The sequence below is a fragment of the Thunnus maccoyii genome, chromosome 23, assembly GCF_910596095.1.
Source record: "Thunnus maccoyii chromosome 23, fThuMac1.1, whole genome shotgun sequence".
Classification (NCBI taxonomy): domain Eukaryota; kingdom Metazoa; phylum Chordata; class Actinopteri; order Scombriformes; family Scombridae; genus Thunnus; species Thunnus maccoyii.
Genome location: NC_056555.1, coordinates 2,936,218 through 2,954,220, shown reverse-complemented (window position 1 = coordinate 2,954,220; position 18,003 = coordinate 2,936,218). Strand labels below are relative to the sequence as shown.

Sequence of the window (18,003 nt, the reverse complement as noted above, 5' to 3'; positions counted from 1 at the left end):
CACACTGTTTTTAAAGTCATATACCTTGAAGTTTGTGGATCTAGAAGAATTTGACACAACACACATAATGTATATAGCAAGAAATCATCTACTACTAGGTAATATACAGAAAATGCTCTTCGACAGAGAGTGGGGTTATAATCTGAGAGAGAATTTTAATTCAGATGTATATTTCTTAAAAGATTGGATGTTCAAGAAAATATGTTAACTTTGGGTGTCGGGGTCACTCCTCCCAAAGAAATGACCAAATGACCATTTTATTTATTTATTTAGTTTGCTTTGCATTGTGGGTCTTGTTTTTATTGTCTTTGGCCATCCTTTCTATTAGTAATAGTAACTCTGTACTTATCAAGTTAAAGCATATCCTATACATGATATTTCGGACTGTCCCAAAGCACCTGTCGATAAGACTTTCTGGTGTGCAAGATCTTCGTAGTGAAAATTCTGACACCGTGTGTGACATTATAAGCATCGTTGTTGAAAAAGGTTCTGATAAGTTGATAATTAGTCTCTGCAATTCACCAGGCAGTCATCAATCAGTCTGACATGCATCACACATTCTGACACAGATTACAATCAAGATGATGATGGTGGAGCTGATTATGAATATAATTTAGGAGGTGAGGACTGATTGGACCAAGTCTGTTCAGTCTGGGTCCGTTGATGTTTACAGTAGAGAGACAGAATACAGTGTGGATACAGATTATTTTGAACATATTCCATTTTTAAAACTTCACATTACATGTGCAAGGAGTAGTAGTAAGGATACAAACAGGTCTGTCCCTGGTTTTGTCAGACTATTTATTAGACCCATAGATCTAATGAGAAAAAGAAAAGACAAGAACAACAAGAAGAAGTCAAAAAACACGAGCAGTAGGACATGTTGTAAACGAACCTCCACATTTGTCAAATTCTTTGGAAGAGAAAGGAATGAGAAGAGTAAAATTAGGACCCAAACTGTCCTTTGTAAGATCCATCACAGTTTACAGACTGAATTTCTGCTTCAACCATGACCTACTGTACTTACTGCATACAGCTGTCCTATGCAATCAGGTATTATTATGAGCGACATTTCAAGTGTGCTCCTTTTCAGTTTGACCTCCAAATAAAGAGGATTAGATAATATGAATGAACTACAACCTGTCTGCTCTTCTGACTGCTCGTGTTTCTTGCCTCTCCAGACTTTGCCATAGTGAGTGGAAATTTCCTTTAAACTCAATGAAAACAAAGAAAGCAATAAAATATAAACAGTGAAATTGCAGCATGTCACTGGCTCGGTTGTATAAGACGTCTCAGTCACTAATGATATTAAAGTTCTTGGTAATTTGGCATATTAATCATTTGAAAGACTTAATGAGGTGACAAGCACTTACCTCAACTCAGCTCCGGAGAGCACTTGTGTTTTGGTGTGTGTGTGTGTGTGTGTGGTCATCTCTGAGTCCTTATATGCTCGTAGACAACCGTATTGCTCTGCACTGCTCTTCACTCTGAAGTCAAGAGCCTCTCTTACTAAGAGTCTCTACCTTGTTTGCCTGCTCTCAGTCGCTCTCTATTCTCCTTTTCTCTTCAATAGATCTGTCCATCATTCCCTCTCCTTTCCCGACTTCCACTGCCAGTCTCTTTCCATCTCTCCCTCATTAACTCTGACTTTCCATCCGTTGCTTTTAGATTTTTGTTTTCCTCCCATTCGTCACTGCTCCTCTTCTCCTTATCCCTCCATCCTCATCTCATTTTCTGCATCTGTTTCTTTCTGTCTCCACCTCCTCTTCCACTCCGGACTAAGCTGCCATCTCTCAGTTTTTCTTTGATTTTCTCTCTATCGGAGTTCCACTGTAAGTTAATCCTTTAGGCTTCGTGATGTGTCAAGTGTGTAAATGTTCCCCATGAATCACAGGATCCTCAGGGGCCGTGGGTGACCTTGCTTGGGCTTAGACTGCCCATGGGGTCTGCACATGTAGTGAATCCTCCCTCCAAGTGGGAGGATTTAGCTGGGAGCAGATGCCTTCAGGGGGTAGAGGTCAGAGCAATCCCCTGACTTGATCTCCCTCAGCACTCACTTAACCTGCTGCATGGCTAATTGCAGTGTAACTGTCTGCAGATGCTTCTGCTGCCTCCTGAGCTCAGTTCAAATGCCAGCTCTCCTCCGACTCCCGACTCCCTCTCAGCTCTGAGAGGACCCAGGGCTGCATACTTTCATCATGGAAGCAGCCGTTCGTCCAGATGGTTAGCTTGTAGGAGGCCTGATTAGCTGAGATGCATTTTAAACATTAGTATATGTAAATATTCAATGGTTTCATTTCATACATTCCATTGACTGTCAGGATGCCATGCTTTGTGAATATGGCAAGAATGTGCCTGCAATTCTTTATTTATTATAATATAAAACTATGAAAGTATAATATTTGATCCGACAGATTCATTTGACAAAGGTTCACTAACTAGCTTTTTTTGTGGAACTTTAAACTGTATTGAAGTCTCCATCAGTGAATGGATTATCGCTAGGATTTCATTGATACTACCACTCTTATTATACTCTACAATGACTGAAGTTTAAAAACCACATATAACATAACAGTCAGTCACTATCAGTCCTTCATCCTGTCCTCTGTCCTCCTCCCTCTGCTGCTGATGTGATTCACTGCTGCAGGTACTGCTAGTAGAGGGAGGAGGAGCTGTTTTGGGAGGGGAGGCTGCCGTCTCAGCCAGTAGCCAAGTTTACAAGAATTTGCTCAATTTTATGATATGTGGCTGATTAGGCTAAACAGTTAAGACTACATATAGCCTGTATGTCAACTTTTGTTTTAGCTTCTTCATAAAAATTTGCTGTTAGCCGCTAAAACATACCAGAGGTAGATGGCAGACTGCAGACAAAGCAGTTGAAAATATTGCTTTTCTGCAAGCTTATGCTCATTGAACAGATGTTGTGATAAATTATTCTTATTGGGTTTTTAATTGCAAAGGTTTCATTGCAGTTACAGTGACGAGAATAGTATTAAAGTAATAAAAGTAATAAAGTCGTCAAACTTGAGTAAAATGTACCTGGTGCCACAGGTGGGACTAACGTTGTTGTCAAGCTGTTGTCAAGCTGTGCACCAGAACCAAGGAGGAGTAAAACTAGGCAGTACTGGCCAAATATGGATCAAGATTCTGTTACTGCATTGCCTATTTCTCGCCTCAAATGTTTTCAGAAGCATATTTTAGCGTACTGTTAAGCTGTAATATGAGAAAGTTTGTGACTCGGCAGCCACGTTGAAAACAGACAAGCTGAAACCAAGCATCGCCCGACTCGCAATGCGTCACCCACCACCCCCCATTAATCTCACTCCCTGGTTTCTTCAAGTACTGATAATAATACCAAACTTAAAAATACTTTGTTCCTGCTAATTTAGAATTTTCAGAACTGGGTCTGTCTTAGTCTAAATTCAAGGGGGGATTCTTATCATGTAGTCCTTGTACTAGCTCCCTCTCTCTATCCTCCACCTCATTGACAAGATGTTGTGTTTCAGAAAACAAGAAGTGGACATGGAAGAGGAATATTTCTTCCTCTGCCCCACTTGTGCTTCCTTTCATCCCATCCACTAACTGTCCTCTACTCCCTCCCTCTCCTCCTCTGTCTATTCATTCTGTTCATCTCCTCCCTCCAAATGTAGACAGGGGAGTTTCTCTTACAGCGGTGGAGCTGTCTTTAGAGTAGAGCAGCAGGATTAGCAGTGATTTCCATTCAGACAGGTTTACAAGCTCTGTGGGGTGGGGGAGGTGTGAGTCGGGGGCATTAATAACACCCCCTGCAGACCCATAACCACAAGGTCGACTCAAAAACAGCATAGAGCAACACAGCAGTATAGTTGATGTATTAGTTGGTACAAAAGACAGCAGATTATAACAGTGCAGCTTAGGTATGTGTATACAGAAGAGCGTTATTGGCTCTTGACTTTGCTATTGTTTTTCCGTGGTGACATATGAGAATCAGCATCATTACTGCTGCGGCTCATCAGCCCCGAGACAGTGGATTAAAGAGGAAAGTCTCTGCTGTAAAGTAAATCTTTTAAATGCAAAAACAACTCGACTCAGAGCAGAGGAAATGTTTCACTGGAGGCAGAAAACAGACTTTACAATTGACTGCTGTTTGGGTTCAATGGAGAGAAGCTGCTCAGATGAATAAGCCACTCCCATAATACAACCACACATATACAGCGTTTGTCAGTTTTCTTCACACATGATCCCTTCTGCAGACTCTTCTCTGCTGGCTGCATTGATTGCCTAACACCTTAACCGTAACTTATCTACAGTACATGCCTGAAGTCAACCAGAACCCTCACCTTATCCCAACTCCAATATTAAACCCCTACACCTGGCTGACGCAGTTCTTCTCCAAAATTACGCTCCTTCTTCTCACTCTAATAACTCGCTCATTACTGTAAGCACCAGAATTTAACCCACATCGACAGAATCCCCTTTCAGTGATATCAGATTTTAGAGAATTGCTTCTACATTTCTGTGTCAATACAATTCCCCTCTGAAAACAGTGTAATGCTAAAATATGAAGTCCTTGTAATTCTTAGGACTTTCTCTGTCCAATCATCAACTTATGGTTATTGATTTCAAAAAGGAATAAATTTGGATGTAATCAGCTGCTAAAGCAGGGATACTCAAATACATATTCCACTATTATTCCGAATATGACAATATTCCGAATTTGATACGGGTCATGTAAACAGCATATTCCGTTTGGTATTCCAAATTAGGCCTTATTCCAAATGTAGCATTTTCCAATTAAGACATGTGGGGTATGCCAATATTATTCAGATTTTAGGAGCATTCTCTGGACATGTATACAGCGCATTCAGAATATGTGTCTCAGTTGGGGTTTTTACCGCAGTTTGTAACACGCGGCCTCTTGCCTGTTTACGATCAGCTCTTTGCCTTGTAAACAAACCAGCTAGTCAACAGTTTGCAAGGCTGGGATAGAGATGCATGACGGGCTGGTTGTGTAACACACCCCTGCACAGAAAAAATGACTGAATATGCCGGAGCAGGAAGGCAGACAGAGCAGAGGAATGAGAGGAGAGCTGTTCAGGGTGAACTGGAAAAACAGAGCGCGCCTTCTCCACGACGGGGATGGAGGGGATTGGTTATTATCTTGACATGCAGCCATGGACTGACAGTGACAACTCGGTGTGATGCACCAAAAACGCTCAGCAGTGTAGTAAACATCATGGGACACCCTAGGTACTAGATGTGCCTGTAACTATAAATGTATAATATCATTCATATCAGTCAAATATCAGGCAGCAGCTCACTAATGTTTTTCACCTCGCTGGTATACCTCACTGCCTGCAGAGATCTTGTGATTCCCCTTCTCACTGGAGCAGAGGGAAACCCTGAAAACCCTCTGCATGTAAATGGGAATATTAGTGGAATATTCATTTTCATTAGCCATGTAAACAGCTTAGTAAGAATATTGTCTTTTCTGGAATAAGGGAAAGCGAATATTTTGTGCATGTAAATGTAGTCAGTGATTCAGAATACAAATGTTCAATCAACTCACTTCCCACGTCTTCAACCAGACCCTCTTGTCTTACTCCTCATGTGTGCATGCGAACGTGAGTGTGCATGCCTGTGTGTGTATGTGTGTGTGTGTGTAGCATGGTAATGTATGTGGGGGGGGGGCACTTGTCTATGAGCTGCTTAGGGTGTTTTTCATAAGACAATTAGTGTATGATAATCTCATTTTCTGCAATGTTGATTCACACGCTGTGAGGTTTTTACTGTCACACAAGCTACACACACAAAAATACTTGGCAGGTGATTGGGTGAACCATCTGTCTATCACTGTCTTACCATGCAAGGCAGCTGAATTCGCGACGCTGATTGGTCCGAACCAGAGGTGGTTCAGACACAAGCGCAAAACAGGAGAAATTATAAATAAGCCGACTACAAATAAAGGCCTGCAGTTGAGGTTAATATAGGACCCAGCCAATATTTGGGAATTTACAGTATGAGTCTTAGGAACATTTTTAAGCAATTTACAAACTTGTTAGTGCCATCTTTCAAGCCTACATGAAGTGAGTGGTTGATATTCAAAACATAAATTTATATTATGGAGTAAGACATTGTTTAAATGATGGTTGCCTTTAACAGACATTTGATTGTTGATTAATAAATGAATGAAGTATTGGCTGAGAATGACTTTGGAGGGATCCTAGGATGAAGGGGAAATATTTAAGTATTGGATGGAGTAAGTATTTAGAGTATACCCCACTGCACTTGAGTTAGATTTAAGACCTCAACATACTTCAAACTAACTAGATCATACAACTAGATCATTTCATTGAATCATACTGAGGCCTTCCTGAGACTAATTTTTGTAAGCTGCTGTGTGGACAATTTGAAATTTCTGACTCTGGCGACCCCTAGTGGCAATTTTAGATACTACTGACTAACAACTGATCTGAAGTAACTTGTAGACTGCACCATTTTCCACCAAGATCGTCTCATTTTTCTACAAGATGAAGGTCATGTCATCAGAATAATTTGTAAGATGCTGTAATCACATAAAAATTCTACACACAGGGGCTTTAATGAAATGTCTCTTACCAGTCACGAGCCTGCCATACTGATATCTGGATAGCAAACATTAGCAGAGCACAGCCTGGGAATGACTGATGGCTGAGCACACTGTTTGTCTGACACAGCTGACAGGACACACAGTGAAGAAAAGAGGGAGGGAGGGAGGTGTCCAAGCTGGTTAATGTCTACATGCCAATTTAGGGGTGGATAGGGATACAAAGGGATGGATGTGGTGAAAGAGTGGAAACAGAGAGGGAAAGAGGGCTGGAAGGTATAAGTAGCTGCTCTTTTCTATTGACTCTGTGTTTTTCTGCATTTTCATGATTATTTGCTGTCAGCTTTGTCGGTGTTTTTTTCCCTCACTCTGTTGTTTACATCCAGGTGCTTTTATATGCATTCTAAAGCATCACAGAAATTGAAATTCAGCAATTCTAATTCCTGTAACAACTGGTGAAATAACTGGCAAGAGGACTCAATTACACAACTCAGAGACAGAAATCTTGATCAAAAACAGTCTTTACTTGCAAAGGTTCAGTACACAGGAAGTCAGTCAGAAGATCAGGCAAATAAATCCAACAAGGGGATGACAAAGGCAAAGTCCAAGGTAATGCAAAGCAGAGATCAAAAAACACCAGAGGAACTAGACACAAGGAAAAAGCTGGACTGCTTCACACTGAGTACAAAGACAAACTGGCACAGAGAGAGGGGAACACAGACTAAATGCACAAGAGAGGGAAGGATAATGCGGGACAGGTGAAACTAATCAGGCTGGAAACACATGAGGGCAGGAAGTAAATTTCAAACGAGATAGGGAGTATTTCAAAATAAAACAGGAAACGATGAATGAATGACATGAAACAATGAAAAACACAACGTAGAGAGCAGGGCGGGACATCCTTGGTATCATAAAATGTTTTCATCCTCACATGAGGTGGTTTTTGTCTTTGTCCTTATATGTGCCAAACAAGAAACAGAAACAGGTTTTCAAATAAATTATAGCACACTCACCTTATCTGACTGACCATTTGTTTCCGCTGTAATAATTAGAAAATACTGGTGACAGTAGCTGACATACATTCATAGCAACAATTCCTCACCACTTGAATTCATTTTCCTCCCCAAAGATAATGTTTGTTCCTTTTCTGACAGATTCTTTTGAGTAGGTGATTTTCTTTCCATCATAACATGTGTTACCACTACCTGGCTGACATTTTTCTTATTTTATTCAATCCTACCCACATACAGTATAAATGGAGCAGGTTAACCTCAATTTATTTGATAGAACATCAGAAATGTTTCAAGAGACTGGCTTGACATCTGGACACAAACATGCCTCTGTCTTTGTCCTGGGGCTCTGTCAAATTAGTTCAACTTTGATGAACATTGACATGAAAACTCACAACATGGACTGATTGCAGACTGTCTTGACAGTGCTGACACTTGAGGGAATAAAGAGAAACAAACCAGACTCTAGTACTCATGCTCTATGGACCCAAAACCACAAAAGTGGCGAGCATAGAACGATATTTGATCTAAGCTTCCAGTGAGCAACTTTCATAAGAATGAATGGAGTGTCATCTTGGAACACAGCATCCAGTTCTGTCTGAGTGGATGAACATGTGTTAGCTAGTCCTTTACAATCATCCTACCAATCTGTGTTGAGCACGGCTCACAACCGCAATGGGTCCAACTCTGTTGAGTAGACCCATGTCATATACACATACAAGGAAGACTTTCTTGGTTTTCACAGTTTTTCTAAGCTCTTGTAGGCAACATTAACATTGCCTTTGCCAACAAAGGATACACAATATACCCGTTTTACTAGCCACATCTAACAGAAGCCACTTCAAGTAGTGACTTCTCTCCTGGTTTTACTCCTTTCTCATTCTCTGTGTCACACTCTTCTTCTAAACTCAGATCCCTCTCTTCTTTTTCCACTCTCCCGTCTGTCTCCCTTCTCATGACTGTGTCGTTCTCTCTTCGGATTGTGCCCTCCTCTAAACTCTGCTCATATTTTTTGGCCTTATCACCATTTCATGCAAGTCATGCAAGTCTAAGCCTTTCTTTATATTGTCTCTGTATCTCTCCAAGTCTTTTCTTCCCTTTTATTTGTACGTGTTGTTTCTTCGAGGCACACTGTATTTGCACTTGGATGGAAACTGTGCAGTGTGGAAGGAATGAAAAAAAATCCTGCTTGCCTTAAGCTGTCACACACACACACACACACACATCAGTACAGACTGTGTGTGTATGACAAAGCTGGCAAACACGGAGTACGTTTACACTCAACTTTTGTACCATGTGGTCCAGGTCAGAGGATTTGGGGAAAGTGGTTGAGATGATGTGTTTTTATGGGAAGCCACAGCAGCCATCCATGGAGAAAATATGAACACTCTTGGGACCTGAAGTAATTTAGGTGATTTAGGTTGACTTCAGCAAAGGTCACAAAGTTATGTCACGCAGGATTGAAGAAAAGTGTGTTGAGTGATAAAAATGATGGCAGAAATAAATCAGGAGCAGCTCACAGAACATGAATAACATCTTTACGTTTTCTCCCTCCTTCCTCCCATTTTTCCTCTCCTCCCCCTCACATCCATTCCCCCTGCCCCTCTTCTCCTGCAGTATGGGTTACTGTATCCTGGTGGCTCATGGACTGGGTCGGCTGTGTTCAGTGGTGGGCCGGTGGGGCACCACAGTCCTCAGTGTCTCCATGCTGCTGCTGCTCCTGCTCTTCTCCTGGAAGACCGTCCAGCAGAATCACGTCTGGCTCTCTAGGGAGGCCCTCTTCCGGTATGTGTGTGTGTGTGTGTGTGTGTGTGTCAATATCCATAAACATTAACATAGGCACACACACCAAATCATTCATTACACCACACATTTCCCTATGAAATCATCACACAGTCAGTGCAGCTACATGCATATTAAAGCAACTAAAATCTCTAATGCCACTTGTGGCTCAAAACAAACTTCCAAAGCATAGCGCTAGCCTAAATTATGTAACATTTTATGATATAACTTGGAATTTGATCAGTAAATTGGAGTGAAACACAAGATACGTTTTCACCTGTTTTCATGCGCTGGTTCAATTAGCGCATTCAAATCTGAGTGGAAATGTCATTTGTTTTTTCAAAAAAGCTTAAATATTGCAAAAAATGTTTCACACTTGGCTGGTAGAGACAGATTTTTTAAATACACCTTGACATTGTGGTACCTACTTCTGTTTTCATGGCATGCTTCTACTTGTTCTTCACAAATTCATCCATTAATAAAAGAAGAAAAACACACCATTGGAATCAGAAGCAGCACAGAAACATCATCATGCATCAGAAGTACAGGTTCTCAGTTGATTATGTAATGTTGCTTGTGGTTGTTTTGCAACCTCTTTAGCTACATTTTTCAAGTACCCACAACTCCTTAAGTGCTGCGGTTAGTGCTGAATACTATGAGACACTATAAAAAACAAGAAAATCATCACAGGAAGCTTGTGATGCAGGTTCTATCTTGTTAAAGCTCAGCTACTCCAAACATATTTAAATAATTTTAGAGTGTGTGTGTGTCAAACTGACCTCATGCCTCCTCTTCTTCTCCCTCCTCTTTTTCCTTGTTTCAGCTCTGGTATCCAGACTCTGCCTCACAATGCCAAAGTCCACTACAACTACGCCAACTTCCTGAAAGACAGCGGTCGACACCAAGAGGCCATTCACCACTACACCACTGCCCTCAGGTCTGACTCCTCACTAAACCTCTCTGACTGCAACAGCATAACTCATTCTATTAATGACAAGGACGTCCACTCTACTTTATATTACAGTTTCCCTTCAGCACTCAACCTCAAACTTGATCAGTCTCTTATGGTGTGACTAAGGCTGGTTTTGTGCAAATTTTGCTAAAAGCCCGAGCACCAAGTCATGTCACAAATGCTACCAAAACCCCACTTGAACCACTTAATTTTGAACACCTCTCCACTGCACTCAAAGGTCAGATTGTTTGAGCTTTTACTCTGCAGAAACGTCTGTGAGCTTTTAGTGAGGTTGTCAGTGGGTTTTCAGAAGTACACTTAAAATCTTGACATGAATAAGAAGCATTGCACGCTTCCTATTCTGATATTAAGATAACAACAACTAGTTATTGACTGTATTTAAGCTGACATTTACAGTGTTAGCAGAGCTGTGCTTTGCACTGGTGGAAGAAATTCTAAATTCTCAAACTCAAGTAAAAGCATCAGTATCCATATCACAGTCAGTTGTATTAATAGTTAATATAGTTGTTGTGAATAGCGGTTTCTGTCAAATCAAATGCCTGTCGCCACACATTTGCATGAAAATCCCTATGTTTCCATACATTGGCACAATGTTTGTATAAAACACCCTTTGTCAGAAAACTCTCTTTGTCACCATAAATTTGCATAAAATGTCCTTTGTCACAATACAGTTGCAAATTGATTATGTAAATGCAAATGTGTGGTGACAACAGGAATTTCAGGTAACCTTTAATATCGTGAAGTCTCATGCAAGTGTCATTAGCTTCATGCAAATATGGTATATGGTGACATATAGTCTTGATTAAGCAGGCAGTTTAATGCAGATATATGGTTTTATGCTAATGTGTGGACACACATGATGTTTTATGCAAATGCATGGTCAAGGGAGTTTGTATGCAAATTTAATATATATTATAACACTCTGGGATATTGTGACAGTGTGACTAAAATGCAAAAGAGAGAGAAAGAGAGAGAATTTTATGTAAATGAATTATGACATAGGGAGTTTGCATTATGACAGTAGATTGTCACAAAACCCTTTTTCGGTAATACTTCATTAACCCCCCTATTTATAAGCGGTATATAAACATTTAATAAAGGGTTTATGATGCACTATGATGTAGTTGTAAGCAGATATAAGTGTTTCTTTAATGTATTAGTCAACAAGTATAACTCGTCCTGTGGGCACCGATGAGTGGAGGCTGCTGTATAAACAGATAATGAATGACAATATAGTAAAATACAGTTGTAATAATTTAAATATATCTTCATAAGAGAAGTGATAATTGTTGACTAATACTGCACATTAAACACTTAAAATGTCCTCATATTTGTGTACAGCTACATTATAGTGTGTTATAAAGCTGAATAAATCATGATTGGACAGCCTTCTTTACTTGATACTGTAGGTACAATTGGAACTTAACAGATGAATTTGTTCATTGTGAGACGTAGGATGTTTTCACACCTACAGTTTCACAGTGGATGAATTGCTACTTTGTTGCATTTTCCCTTTGGTTCGGTTTGGTTTCACACAGCAAAATTTCAAGCCAACCAAATTGTATCCACAAAAGCCATGTGGTAGCTGTCACTCCGTTCGTTGATCAGAAATCTCGTGGCGTTTGCAGGTGGAGAAAGTTTTCCTTCTGGGATAGCTATCCAAAATGGACCATTGGCAGAATTGGCATTTCCTCATAATTGTGGTCATCGTTTGGGCCATATACCAAGCCAAAATATGCAAGCAGAATGGCACATTTGAACGCACTTCAAGGCAACATCTGGAGAACAGTGTGTTGGGTTTCCCATTAATGTATTAAATGTTGTACAATGTTTAATAGAATGCATCCCCCTGCATATATTACCAACTAATACATGCAATCACCTTAATATTTTTTCAAGCAACCTAACTTCCCGTTAAAAGGGTTGGTGCATCTTTCGGATCCAAATACAATGACTTCTCATTTATTATCATTACATTTTAGGATGTTTTGAGACATCCAAGATTAAATATCAGTTATGCAGGCAAGTACATTAGCTGCATATAGCTGCTTATCAACCATGTAACAGTAGAGAGAACATCAAGGTTCTGTATTACCTGACTAAGAGGGAGTATGTAGTGTTTATTGAAAATAACAGTGGTGTAAGAATGAAGCAACGGGGAACAGCAAATTTAAACTAAACTGCAGAAGAAAAGTACCCCAAAGACTCACCCAAGTTTCTAATCAATCACCTCTGACAGCTACCAGAAGAAGGTCACTGGCAACCTGACAACAAGGGCTGTCTCCATACTAAGGCAATCTCTAAAACCTGATTGAAAACAATTAGAAATGTTATTATTATTCATAAAATTAATAACGTTAACAATAACATTGATTAGCTAAGTTAAAGGGGTTCTGGACTAGGTTTCTTTAATAGTGGTTGACTAATGGCATGTTTAAATCAATTAATAAAACTACCCATAGTCAAAGAACTGTTAATAATCAACAAAGTGTGGTCATCTACCCAAGTGAAGGCATTTGATTTTTGCTTTCTGTTTTTAAAAGGGACAAAATGATCAAGGACAGAGAGGCAGTGACTGTTAATTGCAGATAAGTATTCATCATGGTTTTATGGAAGATTAGTTGGAATGGGAATAGACAGATAAGAAAAGGCCTCATTAAATTTGTCTGCAGAGTCAGTGGTAAAAATGAGAGGCCGTATTTGCAGGGTGAAGTTTTCAGTGAGACGGAGGTAAAAGAGCTTTGCAAATAACAGCTTTGTGGTCTGGAACAAAGAAATCCACCAATTCAACATTTTCTGGACAGAAACCAGATAAGAGAACTACCTAAGTCTTGGATAGGGCTTTTGGAATGTGAAGCTTCTTTAACTGACATCAACACATCAGTGAGCCACACTTTTGCACTGGGTGACATGTTCCTTCATTACCATGAACACACACACACTGTTGTTTATTTTTATTCTATCCCCTACACACCGTCCTGCTGTCAGAAATACTAACTAGAGCACCAAATGTGGATCAATCCATCCCTGAAAATGGTCCCTTACAAGTGCACTTTGTAAGAACAAAACTAGGAAATGACTGAGCCTTTTAAAAAATGAAACCATATATTTGTGAGCTGTTTTTTAAATATTTACATCTTTAGTAGGAACCAGTGGGCTTGATGCTGATTGCCTCAGACAAGATGAGGATGTGCAAGTTTTATATGATGGGATCATTTGATAGCGTTTCCCTGAAATGATGCCCACATTTTATGAACTGAATAGTTTTTATTTGATCCTCCACAAGTACATGTACAAGATGACGTTGAACATTTTGAGCCTTTACAAGAAGAAAAAAGGGTAGAATTTTGATATAAAAATAGATGTATTTTTGACATGCAGTTGGCACATAATGGATAGCCAGGAACTGAAGGTCACTGACTGTAAAAAAAACAAAAAGGCACTTTTATTTCATTGGACCTTAAAGAGACCATGCACCATTTTCTTGCTTTTATCCAACGTATGATCCTGTACTGTACTTAGAGTGCATGCTGTTTATTTTTAGTGACTGGCCCCAGTTGGGAATTGAATCTTCGAAGTATGACAGCATTAGTGACACATCTACACACTGACCTTCAAAGCAACTTTTTATTTTTATTTCTAAAACTGTTTACGAAGTCAGTTTTCTTCTTTCTTTTTTTTTACATTTTTAAGCTCAGTGCAATTAATATACAGTAGCATCAGATTAATGTGCTTACTCATGCTTAAAATACATGGAAGCAGGTACACACACACACATACATATACTGTACCTTTGGGTGCATGCCCTCATGCATGTAATGGCCTTGTTTCAGCTCAGAGCTTGTGCTCTATTCATCTATCACACACACAGGCTGCTTTAATGAAAAAGCACGTCCATTAGTTGTTCCTGTCACTGGAGAGGCTTCCTGAGGAACCATTCCCCTCAGCTTTCCACCTCTACCCTTTTCTGTCCTTCATTCAGATTAGTTTATGTCAAATCAGGCCATTGTTGATCTGTCAATATGTTTATGGGTTGACTTTTCCTTTTTAATATATTCCTTTTGTCGGTCTTCACTCTTCTCTCTTATTTTGTTCCTTACCCTGCATTTTTTTGAAGTCAGTGTTTCCTACCAAGATACGATAAATCTTCACTGTCCACTACATTACCTGTGTTGGATGTTTGTCCACAGCAGCCAGTAACAAAACTGAAATTCATATAAAATATAAATACCTACAGGAAATTATACTAGCAACATCAAGCACGTACAACAAGGAATAGTGACATACAGCATGCCATCATATACACACCCTATCCATGTACGTACAGTCCTACACACATGCACACAAATAGCTTTGGCAAGGCGTTAATAGAGAATGTGTCATGTTTTATGAATAATTGATAAATTGTTTAATCTATGAATGTCAAAAAATTTGAGATCCCAAGGTGACATCTTTACTTGTTTGCTTGTTGTAATTACTTGTTTTGTCTGAGCAGCAGTCCAAAATCCAAAGAAATTTAATTAACAATGATAGAAAGAAGGAAAAACAGCATATTTCACATTTGAGATTATATTTTTGCTCCATGTCTCAAAATCAATAATGATCAGTTGTAATCTGTAAATAAATTTGAAAAGTGTAGCCTAAGAGGGACGTCCTTTTCAATTCTTATACAGTAGCTATCACCAAACACAGTTTTACAGATACAAGTTTTTATGCTTTGATGCTTTAATGTAGCATCTCTTTGATCCAAAGCTCCCCATTGCAACATTGACCCCCATTAAAATATGAAATGTCCCATCACTGTGATGTCCATGTGCCCAACTGTTCCCATAAAATCAAAGACAAATCAATGCTTTTGGCAGGCTTCTCATTTTAAGATTTTATCAGCTGTAGTCAATTAACATTAAATTGATGATTAAGCTGGACTGCAAAATGAAACTGTTGGCTGTGATCTGGTGAATATGCAGCACAAGCTAGTGTGTGTCACTCGTCCAAAGATGGTGTGTTAGAGAGGGAAACAACATTTTGTATCATTTTGATTTTTAAAAACGTATTTCATTAAGTGTTTTTGCTGCTCAAAAAGACTAGTGAAAATATCTGTTGGTCGGTACTGACCGATAGCTAATGCTAACACTAATAAACAACAGTTAGAATTCCTCTGTTATACATTAAAATATACAGCATCAATATTCTAATCAACTAAAGTGGCATGTATATGTAGCATACAGAGCAGACCAGCAGCCTGTCCTCTCAGTCAGCAAAATTATAATGTTATAAACCGGAATCATTTTAGATGACATCTGATGTTTTCAACCGTCTTACTAGCAATTGTCACACTACCACTAGTGGAAAACTACATCGCAGCAATAACTAAATATCACATCTGAATGTAATTACTATTTTTAATTCTTATGTCATTTTAACTTTATCACTCCATGTGAGCTGTAGCCAATTGATCTGGTTTTCTAGATACAGGTTAACCTTAAAGTTCTGTAAAGTTGTCTAGTAAACTAGTAAAATACTGGAGAATATTTGTCAGTGGCACACTTGAGTCACTGTGAAACTAGGGCTACTTTCTTGATCACCCTATTTTTCATCCATATGATTTGATTGATGATATCCTCAATTTTTGATTTCCTCAAAAATGAAATGGCTTATCTGTCTGATAAAATGTATCTAATATCATATTATTCTCATATCATTTTGGTATATTGTAGCACTCAGCAGGTATACAGTAATGTTTATACCCCCTATGGATGGACCCCCCAAGAAAAGTAGTAATGGGCCCATTTAACCCCCTCCCAAACAGTCCTGGCTCAAACACTGCAGCTGCATCATCCTTCTCTTCATTCCCAGTCTCCTCTTTTCCATCCTGCAGCAGCAGAGCTTCAGTATATTCTGCCAGTATGTGGGAGCTTCAGCACAACAACTCTGCTAATCCAGCCTGCCATTCTGCCAAAGCTAGAGAGGAGAGCCCCAGCAGCTTTCATCCAGCTCCAAACCACATCCCAGCTCGTAATAACCCTAAACCACCAGACCACTCATTCTAATTTTAATTAACCAGCCTCCACTTCTTTTCTGCTCCTTCTTTTTTCCCACTAGGAAGGCAATGAGAGGGACAGAGATCCCTTTGAATCTATCACATTTTAAATTCCCAAAGATTTAAATTCCCAAACGTAGTTCCTTTTAATTCCATTTTTTTGAGGTGGGGGGGGGAGGCTGTTTCCTCCTGAAAGAGAGAAAGAGAGCGCGAGAGAGCCTGAAAAGGATTGAGAAATGGAGAATGAGCATGTTGAGTGAGTAAGTACTCTGTTCACTAAGTGATTTATGAAGACAGAGGGATTCTGCTGACCAAATGGAGTTCGGCAACTCATTCCACCACCAGAAGAGTTTGGAATTAGAAAGAATCTGATGTGTCGATTCTTCTGCTCTCCATCAGAAAAGGGAGGTTTTGTGGCATAGGAAATATAGGATGTTGATACATCCATTTGCTGGGTGAATTGAATTCACTGATTCTTAGCCACACTAGCAGTGGGCTCCAAGGATTGCAGCCAGAGTGAAATATCACTTTCATGACATATTCAGAAAAGCTGAGTCAAGAGCATACTTGTTTAAGATTGTTGAAGACGTTTTGCCTTTTTTCAGTTCTGAAGAGACCTTTTGGATAAGAGGCAAAACATCTTCAAGAAACTAAAACATGTCCAGTTGCCCAGGGTATATCCAGCTTATCTGGACCTGAATAAGTGAGGACTTTCACAGGCTTTGCTTTCATCAAGTTTCATGGGATTTTGTAATTTTGACATCCATGGTCCCTGAAGAAAAATTCTACCAACTTTAGTGATCCCCTGACCTTTCATCTAGCACCACTCGCAAGACTTAGGTTTATGACCAAATACCTGCAATACTAGTGACATTCTCATCAGCCTAATCTGTACTTGTGTTTAGTGCTAATTAGCAAATGTTAGTATGCTAACACACTAAAAAAAGATGACCACCATGGCTATAGACATTAAGTGTAACATACACTGAGTGTGTCAGGGACATGCCAATCCAGAGTGCAAATTTGATAGAATTAATGTTGGTGCACATTGATGCTGGGAAATCGGACATTGGTATATCGTGATGCGTTGACACACTGCAGGATGTCACCGCTGTGTTGCCCTTTAATCGTGTTATTAAAAGGGCACACATGAGGATCACTTTACTCATCACAATGAGTATTATTCAGCCTTTGAGAACAGTTGTGTAATGTCCTCCATGGCCTTGGAGGAGCTTTGTCATGTCTGAGAAAATAACCCTGGTGTGTCACAGTGATGTCATCAAACTTCAAATTCTTATTAGAAAGGCTGCTTTGCAAACTGGGGGTGGGAGTTTCAAAGATGTAGGCATTTGCCAGTCAGAGGGGGTCTAACAAATAACACTATCAAGTAGCATTATGGGAAGTCCCCCAACTGTATCGAAGTGCAATACAACATTTCTGCAGTATGCCTTTAAATAAAATCTGGCAGATACAGATGCCTGCGTCCATGCTTACAGCAAGAGGCTATAACTCAAATCATACTTCCTGCTTAGCTTTGAGGGTCAACATGATGTAAATTTCATGATGTCCGCAAGGGCCTGTGTGGCACTGTGCATATGTGGGGACAAACATGAGTGATTATGTCTGCCTATTC

At 39.6% G+C, this 18,003-nt stretch overlaps 1 protein-coding gene across 1 annotated transcript in view; it reads left to right on the top strand.

Annotated features, from left to right (window-relative positions):
- Positions 1 to 18,003, top strand: part of tmtc1 (transmembrane O-mannosyltransferase targeting cadherins 1) — a 154,711-nt gene that overhangs the window by 114,365 nt on the left and 22,343 nt on the right. Inside the window, exons 10-11 of the mRNA XM_042403387.1 lie at positions 9,193 to 9,360; positions 10,181 to 10,294. Of these exons, the coding sequence (XP_042259321.1) occupies positions 9,193 to 9,360; positions 10,181 to 10,294 (282 nt within the window). The remainder of the gene's footprint in view (positions 1 to 9,192; positions 9,361 to 10,180; positions 10,295 to 18,003) is intronic.